General features: G+C 41.0%; 1 protein-coding gene and 1 long non-coding RNA gene across 3 annotated transcripts in view; one reads left to right on the top strand and one right to left on the bottom strand.

Annotated features, from left to right (window-relative positions):
- PLPPR5 (phospholipid phosphatase related 5) overlaps positions 1-5115 on the bottom strand; it is a 45615-nt gene extending 40500 nt beyond the window's left edge. Inside the window, exon 1 of one of the 2 annotated variants that reach the window (XM_077182184.1) lies at positions 4627-5115. In XM_077182184.1, coding sequence (XP_077038299.1) covers positions 4627-4857 — 231 coding nt within the window. In that variant the 5' untranslated portion in view covers positions 4858-5115. The remainder of the gene's footprint in view (positions 1-4626) is intronic. The other variant, XM_054638313.2, reaches the window with a different exon arrangement.
- LOC143694643 (uncharacterized) lies at positions 4701-12218 on the top strand. Its single transcript, XR_013183260.1, has 2 exons — positions 4701-4834; positions 11074-12218. It is a non-coding gene; the product is annotated as an uncharacterized LOC143694643 (long non-coding RNA).
- The last annotated feature ends 2823 nt before the right edge of the window (positions 12219-15041 follow it).

Below are 15041 nucleotides of genomic sequence, written 5' to 3'. Positions count from 1 at the left end.
GCTAAAGGATTAGACTGACGTGGATTTCCCAAGCTACATCTGTCATAACAAGTTTAAAAAAGCAACCAGCCCACTGAGCAAGAACTGGCACATTGGGAAATGGCTTAAATAGCACTGAGCCCTCAACTAGCAGTTCCATGCTTATTACATATTTGAGTAGACTCAAATCAAGAACCTATTTCCTGCCACCTTCACATTTGACTTTAAGATTAAAAAAAAGAAAAAAAAAGAAAAAAAGTAAACCATGTATTGAGAATTCCTCAGTATACCAGAGATTTCAGGGGATTAGTGCTATGGACACTAAAAAGATAGGAGCACAGAGCCTGTAGTACTCTTCCAAATCTGATTCACAAAGATGAAAAAGGGAGCCCACAAGGGCACTCCTTCTGGCCAAGTCTCAGAGTCTTCCCTCATAGAATATCATACTTAGGGCTTTTCCACTCTTCTGATTGCAATTTCCACCATTTTTAAAAGATTTTACTGCTTGTGTGCCTAATGCTCCTTATGCAAACACATCTACTCATTCAAGTCACTAGCAGTGTCTAAAAGTATGACCTAGGACATCAACAAATAAAAATTTAACACTTGAAGGGACCATATATTTTATTATATGTTAAGCTGCAGTTGTTTTCAGCACTTTTTTAAAAACAGACTAAAGAAAAGCAACTGCTTGAACCCTCAAAATTCTCCAGTGAAAGAACTCAAATTTGATTTGGGAGATAAGAAACAGTGCCTACACCCTCTAGAGATAACCCAGAGAAAACCAACATTATGATCTGTCCTCATTTCATGGAACCTACATAAAAGCTAGGAAACCAGCTGAAAAAAAAAAAAAAAAGAGCAGGTCTTTTCATCCTACAGCAAGGTTGCTGAAGGTTGCTGGATTCCTCTACAAGTTTCCTGCAGTTGCTGCAATACCTGTGAATCCCATGACTGGTTTGGGTCAGAGAGCATCTTAAAGCTCATCTAGTTCCAGCCTACCCACCACAGGCAGGGACACCTTGCATAGGCCAGGCCGCTCAAAGCCCACCCAGCCTGGCCTTGAACCTGCCAGCTGCCACAGCTTCTCCAGGCAACTCTGAAGCTGCAGGGGCTTTAAGCAGAGATATCTCAGCAGACAATAAATTTGTTACAGCCAAAGTGACTCCTTTGACTCCTTACCAGATCCTACACAACCTATGAGATATTTAGAATAGAATAATTCAGCTGGGAGCGACCTACAATAATCATCTAAACCAGCCGCCCACCAAGTCACAGCTGACTAAATATTTGGTAAATATATGGTAATTACTTGACCAAAGACTATAGATACACAAACCCAGTAAGTCCCAAGTACAGAACACAAAACTTCTTTCCTTCAGTCAGTTTCCCTTTCCCAAGAGCACTTGACTCAAAGACAATTTTTTTAAAAAAGCCATCACAAAAACAAACAAAAAACCCAAAGAAAATCCTCAACAACAACAAAAAACTAAAATCAAAACAACAAACAAAAACCAACAAAACCAACAAAACAAGGAAACAAAAAATAAAAACCAAAAAAACCCAACACACAAAAAATCCAAACAAAAAAAAAGCCAAAACCCCAAGCATTCCATTAAAAAGCCAAGCATTCCAGTAGAGCAAGCAATCTCTGCTTCTGCCCTGGGACTGCAGTTCTCAGATCACACTCCTGAGCACCTGTGCCTTGCCAGCCAGCTGCATCTGTCCCTGGATGCCATGGGGGCAGATGGGCTGAGGAGGCAGACTGACTCAGGAATGAAAGCCTGGCAGCAATGCTGCACCAGGGCTGTAGGAATGTATGAGCAGGAAGCAGCATTTTAAAGACTAACCAGAGAGTTTCCAGGATGAACACGGCTCTCACAGCACATCCCTGTCAGATGACACAGGTTGTTATCTAGGTCTCTGCACATGCCTGTGGCTGCCCTGTGAGCAGACACTCAGCTCAACCCCATGGCCAGACACTCAGGGCTGCTGCAGCATCTCTGATGTGGCACAGGGGTTTTGGATGAGCAGCCACATGACAGCCTCACAGCAGCCACAGACCCACTGCTGATGAAATGTTCTTCAAGACAGATCCTGCTACTGGTACTTTTACTTTTTTAGTTTTCTACTAGCAGGCATAGAGAGAGGAACATCATTAGAAAAACCCTCTTTTTTTACGATTTTTGAGCAACTTCATTCAAGCTCGGTGCAATGGAGCCATTAATTGAGTCACATTAAGATAACTTGAAGCAAGCACTCTGTGGCTCCAATTAAACAAGTCCAATCACTTAAGAAAACCTCAGTTGCTATGAACACCAAGGTAAAGATTCTGTTGCTCTACCTCAAAACTCCATAAAAAGCATTAACCCTACGCACCAAAAAAGCAGGAAAAAAAATTTTAAAAAATAATAAATTATATTATTTAATATCCTATGTTCAAGGACAGTACTCATTGTGGGAAAAAAACGTGAAATTGCATTCACAGAAATCTATTTTCTTCACTAGCCTACATTTGCATGTAGACTTTACAGACCAAAATAGGGCTATGTTACATGATTCATTTTTATATTTCATCTACAGAAACAAAATTACACAGAACATGCATATCCAAAATGTCATAGCAAGAAATAAATGAAATAGAAGAGAACCCAATCTCTGAAACCTACGACAACTGAAAATATACAAGTTGTGTTGGTGAAGAAATCTTACTTTCACCACTCCTTTCAATGAAAGGAACAAGCAAAGGCAATGTACATGTTCTGCACAACAGAGTAAGTGCCATCCTGGGAAAACACTAAGTCCAAGAGGATTGCTCAAGGCAAATCAGAACAAAACTCTATGCAAAACGTGAAAAATCCATCTATTTAATAAAGTTAACTATTAGACTTCATGCCGTTGTATTAATGAAATTCCCACGAGCTGAATGTTTTGTTTAATAAAATGAAATAAAAATACATTTTTAAAAAATGAAACACAGGCATCTACAATGTGGTTTTCCATGCCCTGACATCCCAAAGCATGTCATCTGCCTAAAAGACTGGTGACTGGAAGATGAAACACAGTTAAGTATCATTAAATTCTATTATTAGCTTTTTAGCAAGGCTAATTACAAGACTGCCAACCCAAAATATCATGGAGATTGCTCTGACGTAATCATCTAGCACCCAGGAAATGAATGGAAACTACCAATCCATCTTGCTGACACATAACAGGAAAAAGAAATGCTCAACATGAATATCTGACATAATCTTTATAACTTCCTAAGGCAAACAAAAGAAATAGAATTAAAAGCAAAACAAACATCACACACCAACATCAGAGAAAGATCACCAGAAAAAAACCCAGCAAGATTCCCTTTTTTGAATCTCAATAGTATTTAGGGGTTTAAAAGAACAAACAGGTAAAAGTGGTCAAATAACTGATGCTCAAATCAAAAGAATTCAACAAAGCCAAAATGCTACACAACATGTTTTGCCAAATGAAGAGATTTAATCCCTTGGGAGACAAAAAAAAATTAAAAAGAGAACCAAGTCTCAATACTAAGGCTAATATTAACCATAAGGTTTTATATTTGATACCATCTGAGATTTCATGATGCTACAAAAGCAGATATTGTGTCTGGGATTACCATAGCCTTACCCTGATGAGGTTTTTTCTACTCCTATTTTGTTACATTTTCCTGAAACAGAATTATTGCGATAAAAAAATAATTGCCATCTCAAAAGGCCTCTTCTTAATGCATTATTTTATTATTCTAATGCTTACAGTTGATTAAAATCAACTCTTTACGAGGGCTTTCAGTATGTGTAACTGTGCCTGCACCTGGTAAGTCTATATATAATCCATCCCCGATAGTCAAATGCTCCCCTCTAGGTCTTTCCTCCTCAGTATGGTGAGGGATCACTGAATGATGCTAATGCCCTCGTTATCTGACAACACAGAGTACCTTCCAACAGCTTGAAAGGAATCTCACTGCTTTTCCAAAAAAGCTTTCTCTGAGCTGTTTCCCGAAAAAAGATCCCCATAGAAAATCGATTAAATAAATCACTTTTTAGCCACACCTGTTTAAAACTGATTGATAGAAGATCATGTTCAATTAGAGACACAGGTTACGTTTGCACACACATCAGTCACTGTGACATATGGAGACAACTAAATCAAGTAAAACTGCTCCCTGCTCCTTGCACGTACCACTTGACTTTTAGAAAACAAAACTGACAGAGGGATTTTCTAATTAGTACCGGATGACACATCAGTAAGTGGTTGCTAAAAACCGGGTTTTCCTCAGGTTGCCCATCTATCTGCAAGAGATGCGCGTTTCGAAAAAGAAAAGATAATTTTTTACCAAAAGGAGTCGCAAGGGGCTGGAAATACAGGCACTGGCAGTTACATAAACCGGTGCTAAAAATAAACTTGAGAGGCGCGGTGGGCACGGTGGGGCAGGGGCTGGGGGCGGCAGCGCTGCCCGCCGGGGCCCGGGGCCGGGCCGCGGTCCCGGCAGCGCGGAGGGTCCCCGCCCGCCGGGCCCGGCCCGCAGCCGCCCGCCGGCGGCACCGCTCCGGCCGGGACCCGCGGCCCGCCCCGGCCCGGCCCGGTCCAGCCCAACAAGTCAGCGGAGTGCGGGCACGGGCGGCCCCTGCTTACCACCAGCACGGGCACGCCTGCGGTCAGCGAGTAGAGGAGCACCGGCGGCACGGCGCTGCGGTCCTCCGGGCCCGGGTAGGGCTTGCGGTACGCGCCCTCGTAGCAGAAGAAGCCCTGCACGTTGACGGTGAAGGTGTCCGTGTACTCGAAGTAATAAGCCAGCATCACGGTCCCTGCCATGATCACCATCTGGAAGTAAAGCATGCTGGTGAGCGGAGAGGGCACTCGCATGTACGTGGGCTCCGGCGGCCGCGGCAGCCCCTCTCCCCGGCGGCGCGCTCCGCCCGCTCCCCGGCGGCATCCACCGCGGGCGGGGGCGGCTCAGCGGCGCCCGGGAGCGCGGTCAGCCCGGCGGGAGCGCGGCCCGGGCAGAGCAGGACAGCGGGGCAGGGCAGCGGGGGCCCAGCCCGCCGCTCCGGCAGCGGCTCCAGCGCGGGCACCGGCTCGTGCGACGGGCGGGCGGAGCGTGGCGGCGGCAGGGGTGGCCCGGCCCCGCCCCGCCCCGCCCCGCCCCGAGAGCCACGGCCGCGCCGGACCGGGCGGGGAAGGGAATTGCTCGGGCCCCGGACGGTTCCCACGGGACAGCCGGGATTAGTAAGGGAGCCTTCTGCTCTTTCTCCCCCGCCTCCTGCGGGGATGGGGCCATCGCGGTCCCTCTCTGCGCCGACACGCGCACACACCTGTACGACGGGCGTGCACAGGGCCGGGCAGCTCCTGCAGGTGCACGCCCTCCCGGCCCGGCCCGGTCCCCTCACGGAGCCGGCAGGAAGCGGCCCCGGCACTGCCAACAGCCACAGCTCAAACGGGCCCGGGCACGCACACTGATCGCCACTATTGGCCGGAGTGGGAAAGATCTCAACATGGAATCACAGAATCAGAGCATCAGTTAGGTTGGAAAGGACTTCTAAGATCATTGAATCCAACCGATGGTCTAACACCACCAGGTCAACTAGACCATGGCACTAACTCCCACATCCAGCCTTTCCTTAAACACCTCCATGTATTCTTGTGTGATCCTGTGATTTAACAAGAAAATCATTCTTCATTTTTGCTCTATGGCTTGCCAGGCAGTTTTACGGCAGCAGTTTTGGAGATACATTGTAGTTACATGTTAACAAAAGAGTCCATAATAAAGTTTAAAATTGGATCCTTAACATACCCCCAACCCAATAAGTTTAGTGTATTTATTTATATTAAAAAACTTGTTAACACATAGCATTTATCCTGAGCATATCTGCTTGTGTGATATATGTGATCAGATATGTGAAATACATTTGACTTATACAATCAGCTCTGGCTCATTTCTGGCCACAGTAGAAGTTCCCTACAGTCCCACAACTACCCACCCTGAGCCCCCAGTCCTTCCAAAACTGGGAATTGAAGTAGTCTTTTGTATATGGATAGCTATGAAAACAATTAACACTTAAAGGTTTTATTTAACAGCTATAAAGAAAATTGGTAGCTGGCCTTGAATCTATCCTCACTCAAGTAACATCCTAGAGTAAGAGAAGAGTCTGCACCAGTGCTGAGAGAAGGCATACACATAGGAACACAAAGAGTTCTATTTAAAAATACATATACAGCGATACACACAAGAATAGACAGCTGTGCCCAAGGCTTGTACAGAATCACGCATGTGTAGGCTCTAGTCTGGATCCCCAGAGCCAGCAGATAAAACAGCTACTTAAAGGTACACACCCCACCCCAAATGTTACAGGGATGAAAACCACTCTTAATGGACACTTCAGCCATAGAGTCCACTTATCTTACATAGTAAAGGTGGTAAAAAATAACACATGAGATTAGATCATCCTGGTTTATAATGAGTAATCATCCTTCTAGTGCTGTACTTTGGCTTTAACTGTTCATTTTCCTCCCTTTCTTGAGAATTTTTTCAATATTCAGTGATGTTAGTCTCCGTGCATTTATTTTTAATCAGCCCTTGAAGAACACACTCGTCACGTCTGGATTCCACATCCAGTCTATTTTTATGTGCTTTTAACACACTCTCCAGAAGAAACTAAATCACGTAATTCGCACTGCACTCACCAGACTTAGCTGGATAGCTCCCTACCTTTGTGAAAAATCTGTAGTGAGACATGAGACATCTTGTGGTGAATTCTGCCTAGCACAAATTCTATTTTCCCCATTTCTTTAGCACAGTGTAATACACATTACTATACACATAGAAATCGTAATCCCAGAAATTGCATAGAGACATCCTCATTCTTAGGATGTATGGCCTGATCCAAAGACAAAAGTCAACAGCTGGACTGCAATGAGCACCAGACTCAGCTCTTCAGTTCTGTTTGAGTGCATGTCCCATAGAAATGCTGGTGGCATATATCTTTCAAATATTTCCATGGAGGAAAATCAATCTTTTTCCAGAAACCAGCTGATAAAATAGTCCTGCATTTTGCTATCACAAACCAACTTCTGTCTATAAATGTACCAATGTACCACAGTTAGCTGATCCAGTATAAGCAGAGATAGCTTTTTATTACAATGAACAGGATGTTTATTGTCTGCACAGTTGAATATGCAAGCATATATTAAATCAAACATATAGAAGCATAAAAACACAATCCCCAGTGACTAATGCAACCAACTACATATATTCTGCAACCACAGTGATATGCATGACAGAAGAATGGCAGAGAAAAGCCCAGAACCCACAATTTATGTTTCAGAAGGCTATTCATACATTAAATTGTCAGCTGAAACTCAGGTAACTGACAGACTTGTTTGGAAATTAACTTCCTTGGGAATAGTGCCACTGATTTCAGAGCAAGAGTTCCCCTGATGTTCCTCATAGGTTTATCTTGTTCTTTTCATTTGCTACCTAATTTTAAGTGAATTTTCAGCTCAGGAGACACAATGTAGAGCAGAGCAGACCAAGAGAACCCTTAGACATGCTAGTTTGCAATATTTTGAAATCATGACCTTTATTACAAAGAGGTGTTTCCAATTCCAAACCAAATACACTAACCTTTCATGTGTTTACAATCACCACTGCTTATTGTATTTTCTAGTTATAAAACATTGCTCTGGCAAATGGTATTAAAGAAACAGAGCCAATGCAACAAAGCCTTCTCAATTGGAAGGAAAATAAGAATTGATATCAAATCACCCCACTATTTTTATCTTTCCAGTTTACCTCTTTCATGCTTTATCAGAGTGTCAGCCGCTTGAAGCCTCATGACTTTCACTGTTAGATCTCCACACTGCTACACTTAAGCACTAACCCAGCCCTTTCTGAGAGGAATATTGCATCTGTGTTGATGGCACAGCAGTAGGGAAAAGACAGAATGAACAAAAAAAATCTCTACAGATATTTTTAAGAGACAACTAAAAGGACATTTTAATTGATACAGTAAATTGTTTAATGATATGCTGTGATCGAAGTCCTAAAACCCAGGACATTTACTGCTTAAATTTATGCTTGTAGGACCATGATAATGCAAGATAAAAAAATTTCCTAGCAGCTGGATCAGCATCATCCCAGAATCAGAAATGGGGGCTCACCCAGAACACTTCCAGTATGATTCAAACAAGTTAGGCACCAAATTTAAGTTTTTCCTATGGTCTTAGCATACAGTTTACAGAGACAACTCCATTAGGTGACTAAGCTTTACTACATTAGGGCAGTGTGAATCATCTTCTGAAAATGTCATTCATTACATCCTAAGAAATACCAGCCTCTTATGATACCACTTGTAAGAGTAATGACACCAGCTTTGATGACTAGCTTAGACTAGCACCCTTCTTTTAAAGAGCTGTAGTGAGATGTCATCAATTCTACTCTTAACTTTTACTGACACATAGATAAACTAGCTCCAAAATAGGAATTATACTTTCCAAGACTCAAATGGGAGAAAATGGTCAAATTAGTAGCAGCATAAGCATTACTATTGTATTTATATTGCAGTATTATGTAGAGTATTTTTCATAGAAGACAACATTTTGCCCAGTAAGCTTGGGTACCTTATATGATGCAGTGCAAGTAATATGAGAGAGTGAGCAGATGGAGATGAAACAAATGAGGAGGAGGACAAGGCAGCAAAGAAATGATTGAGTTTGATATAATGAGCAGCAGTCACGGCACATTAGTTGCCTAGTCAGTATTTACATCAGTAATATAATTAATCTTCTAAAAACTGCTTTCTGTGTTCAAATTAAGAAGTGTAGTTCTTCATAGGTTATAACAGAATCTTAGGATACCAGTAGGACACCATGTACCTAAGGCCTGTACATTCTCAGAATTAAAGCCTGTGTTAGCATATCTACCACTATTTATAATAAAAAAAAAAAACCACAGACACAATTTTGTCAGTGTGAAATGAAATAAATCTTGAAAGCTCAAATAATAATTGTTTAATCTTTCCTAAGATAAATTTAGGAAAAAGCCTACCACTCAGAAAATTACTACCACAGCTACAAATTTATTTTCATTGATAGACACATTTTTGGTAACTGCAATGCTATACAAACTGACTGTAAACTTGGCAATCTTTGGCATAATTGGCTCAATAAAAATCATATGACTAGCCTCAGAATATGTAAATAAGCTACCTCATCTCATTCACCCAGAATTCTTGTAATTTCTTGTAATGAAAAAAGCCACCTCCTGAGGTAATTAATGATCCCTTGAAAGATCGACATAGCAGATTACTGCACAGTATTTGACATAGCACTAGCCTATTCATGGTGCAGTATTCAAGTGGGGGAAAAAGAAAAATCACACAGACCTACCCTGTGTAGGACACTGTATGTATTAATACAGCTGGTTTTGTACATAAACTAAAATTAATTCAGACATTTGAACAGTGCCTGAGGGTTCTGCAGACCAGTTCAAAAACTCTCTTTACATATTACTGAATTAATTTCACTCATTTGAATATGACAGTTTTCTGCACTGTAGTTTGCCTTCTTCTTTGTACATTTTTATTATAAATAGACTAATTAAGATAATTTATTGACTAAGGATTCTGTACTGCCATTAAAGGGATACACTCAAAGTAAATGTTTGCCCACTCCTCAAGACTCTATGTTGTCAGTATAAAGCTCTCATCAAGCTGAAAATCCAGAAGTGTGAAGGAAGGAAATGGTGATCTCATCAAGACCTTTTTGGGGTACCTTATGCTCTCACCCCCAGTTTAACCGCCTATAGAAAATGGACCCTAGAAGTCCCCAGTGTTTTTACAGATACTATAGAGACATTGCTCAAGGGTCTATGAACAACAGCTAAAGTTAGCAGAGAAATGGAGATGAACTTCTGTTTTAACTGAAGGAGACCTTGTTCCTTTGCAGGAAAATTTGTGCGATGAATCAGTGCTTGTCTACTCACAGGCTGGCTGTTTCAGTGGCCAGCGTTGCTGGTCTATACCTGGATGAACCCACCCTCTCATTTTTAAGTTCCACACTTTAACAGAATTATGACTAATTTTTAGATTTGCATTCATGCTGTCATTATCTTTTGCTAATTCCAGGACCGGAGAATAAAATATTTTGCGATACTAAGGAGGGGAGCTGTAAAACCACCCAAAAGTGTGTACAGAAATTAGACTGTCACTTTAGCATGAGACTCTGCATGGAACTGTGAGGTTTTCCTTCCATGTCTGATGATTCCCCAGTGGCAGTTACAGAGTAAAACTTGCAGAGTTCCCTCTTTCCTTACCCCAGCTTGCCCCTAGCAGTTGTATCCTGGACAGGGAAGGTATACAAGTCTTCACCTTCAAGCACAGAGCTGGACGTAAGATTAAATTAACCCACTTATTGGCTTTCTTTCAGAAGGGAAGGACAAATGGACTAATATAATAAATTATGCACCAAAGTCACAGAATGTTTTCCAGCTCTGGCTGTAGTTTAATGTATGCAGCTCATTCTGGCAGGAGTTCCACACTTCCTCTGTAACTGTTTCTGCTGGATAAGCTCACACACATTTGTGCCGTAGAAGAATTTATGCTCTTACAAATTATACCAGACATTTCTCATTAGCATTACACCTGAAATCCCATTCCTGAGTTGGACATTATTCGTTACTTCATAAAATTACAATCAAAAGCATAGAAAGAGCAAGTTCAGGATATATAGGCAGCAGTTCAATGGAGAAAACCAAAAAAACCCCCAAGCCCACGGAATTTACCAAACAGAATTACAAACAGTATCCATTGCTACCAGGTAATTGTTGAAGAAAACTAGATATAGTGCTAATTATTTTCTTAGATTACTTTGAAAAATTTAAATATTAAAAATTCTTAAGTCCAGTTCATCATACTCATCAGACCTGCTCTTTGAACCTTCATGTATCCCTCCACATTCATGATCCTTGGAGATACAAGAAATGTGTATCATGCATTTCATGTGACACCAAGCCATTCACAAGACATTCTTGCTACATTCATGTTTTCACACATGTCCCTCTGTAAAATGCCCTTTCTTTTGTAGCTTGTTCATGAGGATGCAGCAAAGCCAGAAAACTCAAGAAAGCGGAAAACCTGAGTGACAAAAGTCAGCTACAAAGACACAAAGCATTTGTAAGCCTGGGATTCTGCCATGAATGACACCATCACCAGGACACTGAGGATACACCTCACAGGAATTTCCTGCACTGGTTTGTTTCCTAAAGCCACACTTTTCATACTCCCTGCAGGGCAGACACCTCTGCACTTTAAGAAACTCCCACCTTCTGCAGATATCCCCTCTACACTGTCCTTTTGGCTCAAGGCTAAGCTCAGAGCAGGACTAAAAAGACAAACATTTTTAAGGCATAGGCATGCTTACACTGAAAGTTGTGTGTTTCTCCAAATGACTGGATTCCTAAAAACAATTCCTGCAGGAAGCATTCGTTTCCATCAATCATTATTCAGATACTTTCCTCCTATCAAGGTGTTTCTGTCTTTGGAGATATATTCAAAACTTCATTTAAAAGGCTCTGAGGAACCTTACCAAAAAGTGAGGTCAGCCCTGCTCTGAACCTAAAATTTTCTCTGGTTCTGGGAATTACATTTGATTTACTCCAACCCAGCAATTTGCTGTCTTTAATCTTAATTGTTACAATCTGTTCTAATGGTGATTCACAGAAATTATTTCAATTCACTTGATTATTGTAATTCATTCTAAGAATAAAATAATATTTCCTCTAAATTGCTTAATTGATACAAATTTGAAGCTGCCCATCCACTTACGTAAAGTGGTAGCAAGAAAGATATCTCTTAATTTTCCACTTTCTAAAGAGACAGTACTCTGTGTGTATAGATCTATATAGTTATATGTATGTATGTGCTCCAGTAAGGTGCTACATAATACCTGTTACAGAAATGGTTCTTAAAAAAATAATCTAAGAGATTATGCCTTTGACCTAATTATAATTTCTCAACATAATTACCTTCGAGGCAAAAACTGTACTGTCAAGCTGTCAAGCATTAGCAAAAGACTCATGAAGGAAGCAAGGAAGTAACTAAAGCAACTAAAAGTCACTTCTGAGAGAAGGCAACAGCCTTTGCAACTTTCAGAAGTGAAGCCTGAACTGAAAGTAACAGTTGGAAAACTAAAGAGACGTAATAATAATAATAAAATAATAAGTTAAACCAGCTTTTGAAGATTCTTTGTGGTAACTTGGCACTGTGAATTATTAATAGCCAAAGCTTTCAGGCCCTGCTAAATTAACTCACATAAGATTGCTCTCCTCATTTAAAAATATTCTGTTTAACAAATTGTTAGGCTAAAGGATAAGAAAATTATTAGATTAGAATATGTCTACCACTGATATAACAGGGAACACTGTCAAATTATTATGCAACAAAATAAATGCTTGCTTGGTTAATACACAACTCTTTACTTTTATCACTGCTGCTGAAAATCCTTCCTCATTCAGTGTCTTATTCATCCAGCTGGCCAGCTTAACTACAGACAACTGACTGGACTAAAAGAAAGAAGTGGCAAGTGATATGTGGGAAAAATTATTAGAATAAGAAAGGTGGAGAGCAAGGGATTTGTGCAAAGGTACATTTGTAAAGCTGGCAAGAAAATCAGAAGGTGAAATTACAGGTTTCTTGTGGGAAAATGCAATAAGTGGGGAATTCTGGAGGCTCCTGCCAGAGCAAAAGGATTAAAAGGTAGCAGCTCAACAGCTCATGCAGGCAGCTGATGACCAATGTGGCAGCAGGACAGTGTGAGGAGGGTTTGAGTCTGCACAGGCCTGGCAGGTGATAGAGGGGGAAGAAGGCTGAATCACTGGGACAGAACCAAGGAACAAGAAATGTCTTCAGGATTTATTTGGGGCAAAGATTAAACAATATCTACCAGAACTAAAATTCATATATCATTTCTTTTGACTGCCTAATGACTTCTTTTATGCCCTTAAAGCATCATGCAGTTTTTACACTTTTCATAGTGCCAGAAACATATAAGGCTCATTTCCTTTGAAATGAGGAAGTGACTGTGATGTGGTAAAGCTGTAAATGTGGTACAACTAGCTCTGAAAGAGAAAAGCATTAAAATATTATTAGTGTTTGGTCTTTCTCCCCCCTTCTATAGGAATTCTGCTGATTTAGAGAAACTAAAATCAGTAGAATACCTGAGAACAGAACATAAGGTCTGCAGAAACCTATTTTCCCTAAGCTGGCACAAAAATTAACCTTTGGGAAATTGAGTGGACAGTTGCTAAAAAGATACAACTACCTTAGGACGCATAATTTTTATGGCTTTAAAATTTTCTTCATATAGCAATGCCAATACCTAACATGCTGAATGCTGCTTCTACAGTGACTAGACAGCAGCCAAATTGGACTTAAGCAAATTATTTAGCTTATTAGGCATCCTAATGTCCAGTATTTAACTCCATTAGAGCAATTAAAATTTCAGCTAGCAAAAACAAGAAAAGAAAAACAAACCCATAGAAATTAGAAAAATGTCAGATTTTTCCTAGCTGACCTTGACATTAATTACTCAGCCCAAGTCAACAGTAAGCTTAGGGAAAGCCAGGTATGTTGTATTATATACAACTTTAAACAATGCATATCATCCAGGCAGGTTTTAATCATGCGCTCTCCAATTTATATCTCAATTTACAATAACATTGCAACTAGCAGCTGCAGAAATAAGGATAATGTAAATAGGGATGTAGAGCAGATTTTATCATATAATCTACCCCAAAGATAGAAAAAATCTTGGATAGAGATCTTCTCATTGCTGTTGAGACACAGCAATTTAATTCTGCACCAGTAACTGAATCTCACTAGTTTCATGCAATTAATAGGTACTTCTACACGATCTTTTCTGTGGGATCTCAGCATATCGTTCCCGATGTCCAGAGATGCCAGGAGAACCCTTGGGGGGTCTCAAAAATCCTGGAATGTTGCCAAGAGTGTTTGGTGGCTTGATTTTGATCCATCCACAGAAGTAACAAGAGTTTGAGGACAAGAGAATCACTTTAGAGTAAAAGGTGTAAAAGAGACACATTTAGAGGGTGAAATATAGACTTTAAGGTTTTTGGTACAGGGGGGTTATGGAGACAAGATGGAGGGATCAGGGCGTGTCTCGTCCTTCTTCTTTCTTCTTCTTGTCCTCCATCTCCTGTGATGATGTTGGCACTTGAGGATTGGTTTATGGTGAAGGTGCACTTGCTAACATGGGCGAAAAGCATTGGGAAATAAAGGTAAATATTGTGTACGTAGATTTTAGTATAAAAAGACATGACCGCCCCGTGGGTGGTCAGAGAGTGCCTGTGACTGCTTGCAGATCAGACCTCTGTTGGGCAGACAGAAAATTTTGTAGATAAAAAATAATAAACAACCTGAAGAAAGAAAAGCTGAAGAGTCCAGACTCGTCCTTTGAATCGCGTGCCACCCAAGAACCACTCTACCCGTGTCGGGGCAGAGACAAACAGCCGAACCCGACACTTTTCATTTCAGTTTTCAAGAAAAATACTAGCAGTGCGGATGTTTTAAAGCACTGTGGAGTAATAAAGCTTTTAAACTAATTGGGGTAGTTATGCTCTACAAGTTCTTAGAAAAGACTTCCACTGTTTATCCCACTATCCCTAAGCATACTAAAAATAGCCCCCAGAGAGAGGAACGTTCAACTACATGATCATGTCCTACAGGTTCACAAATCACTGTGCCCTCCCTTCTAGGAGAGCCAGCAGGAAAGGTGAACCACAGTGCACCCACTGGGTACCAGGGATTTTCTTCTCCCTGCATTTCTCACAGTCAGGGCTGAAAAAGTCATTGCATTACAGAGAAGAGCAAAAAGCTTGGGAACCTGTTCAGGCTTTGAGACAATTCCAGAAAAAAATCATTCATGAATTAGTTTCCATCAGAGCATAGCTGACTTGGATCCTACTGTCCTTGACACTTTCTCTTCTTGCCTTTTTGCGCTTTGATCTATTTCTTATCAATAAAAGAGGCACTGTG

This window comes from Agelaius phoeniceus, chromosome 8 (assembly GCF_051311805.1).
Source record: "Agelaius phoeniceus isolate bAgePho1 chromosome 8, bAgePho1.hap1, whole genome shotgun sequence".
NCBI lineage: Eukaryota > Metazoa > Chordata > Aves > Passeriformes > Icteridae > Agelaius > Agelaius phoeniceus.
This window is presented reverse-complemented; position numbering and strand designations above follow the sequence as displayed.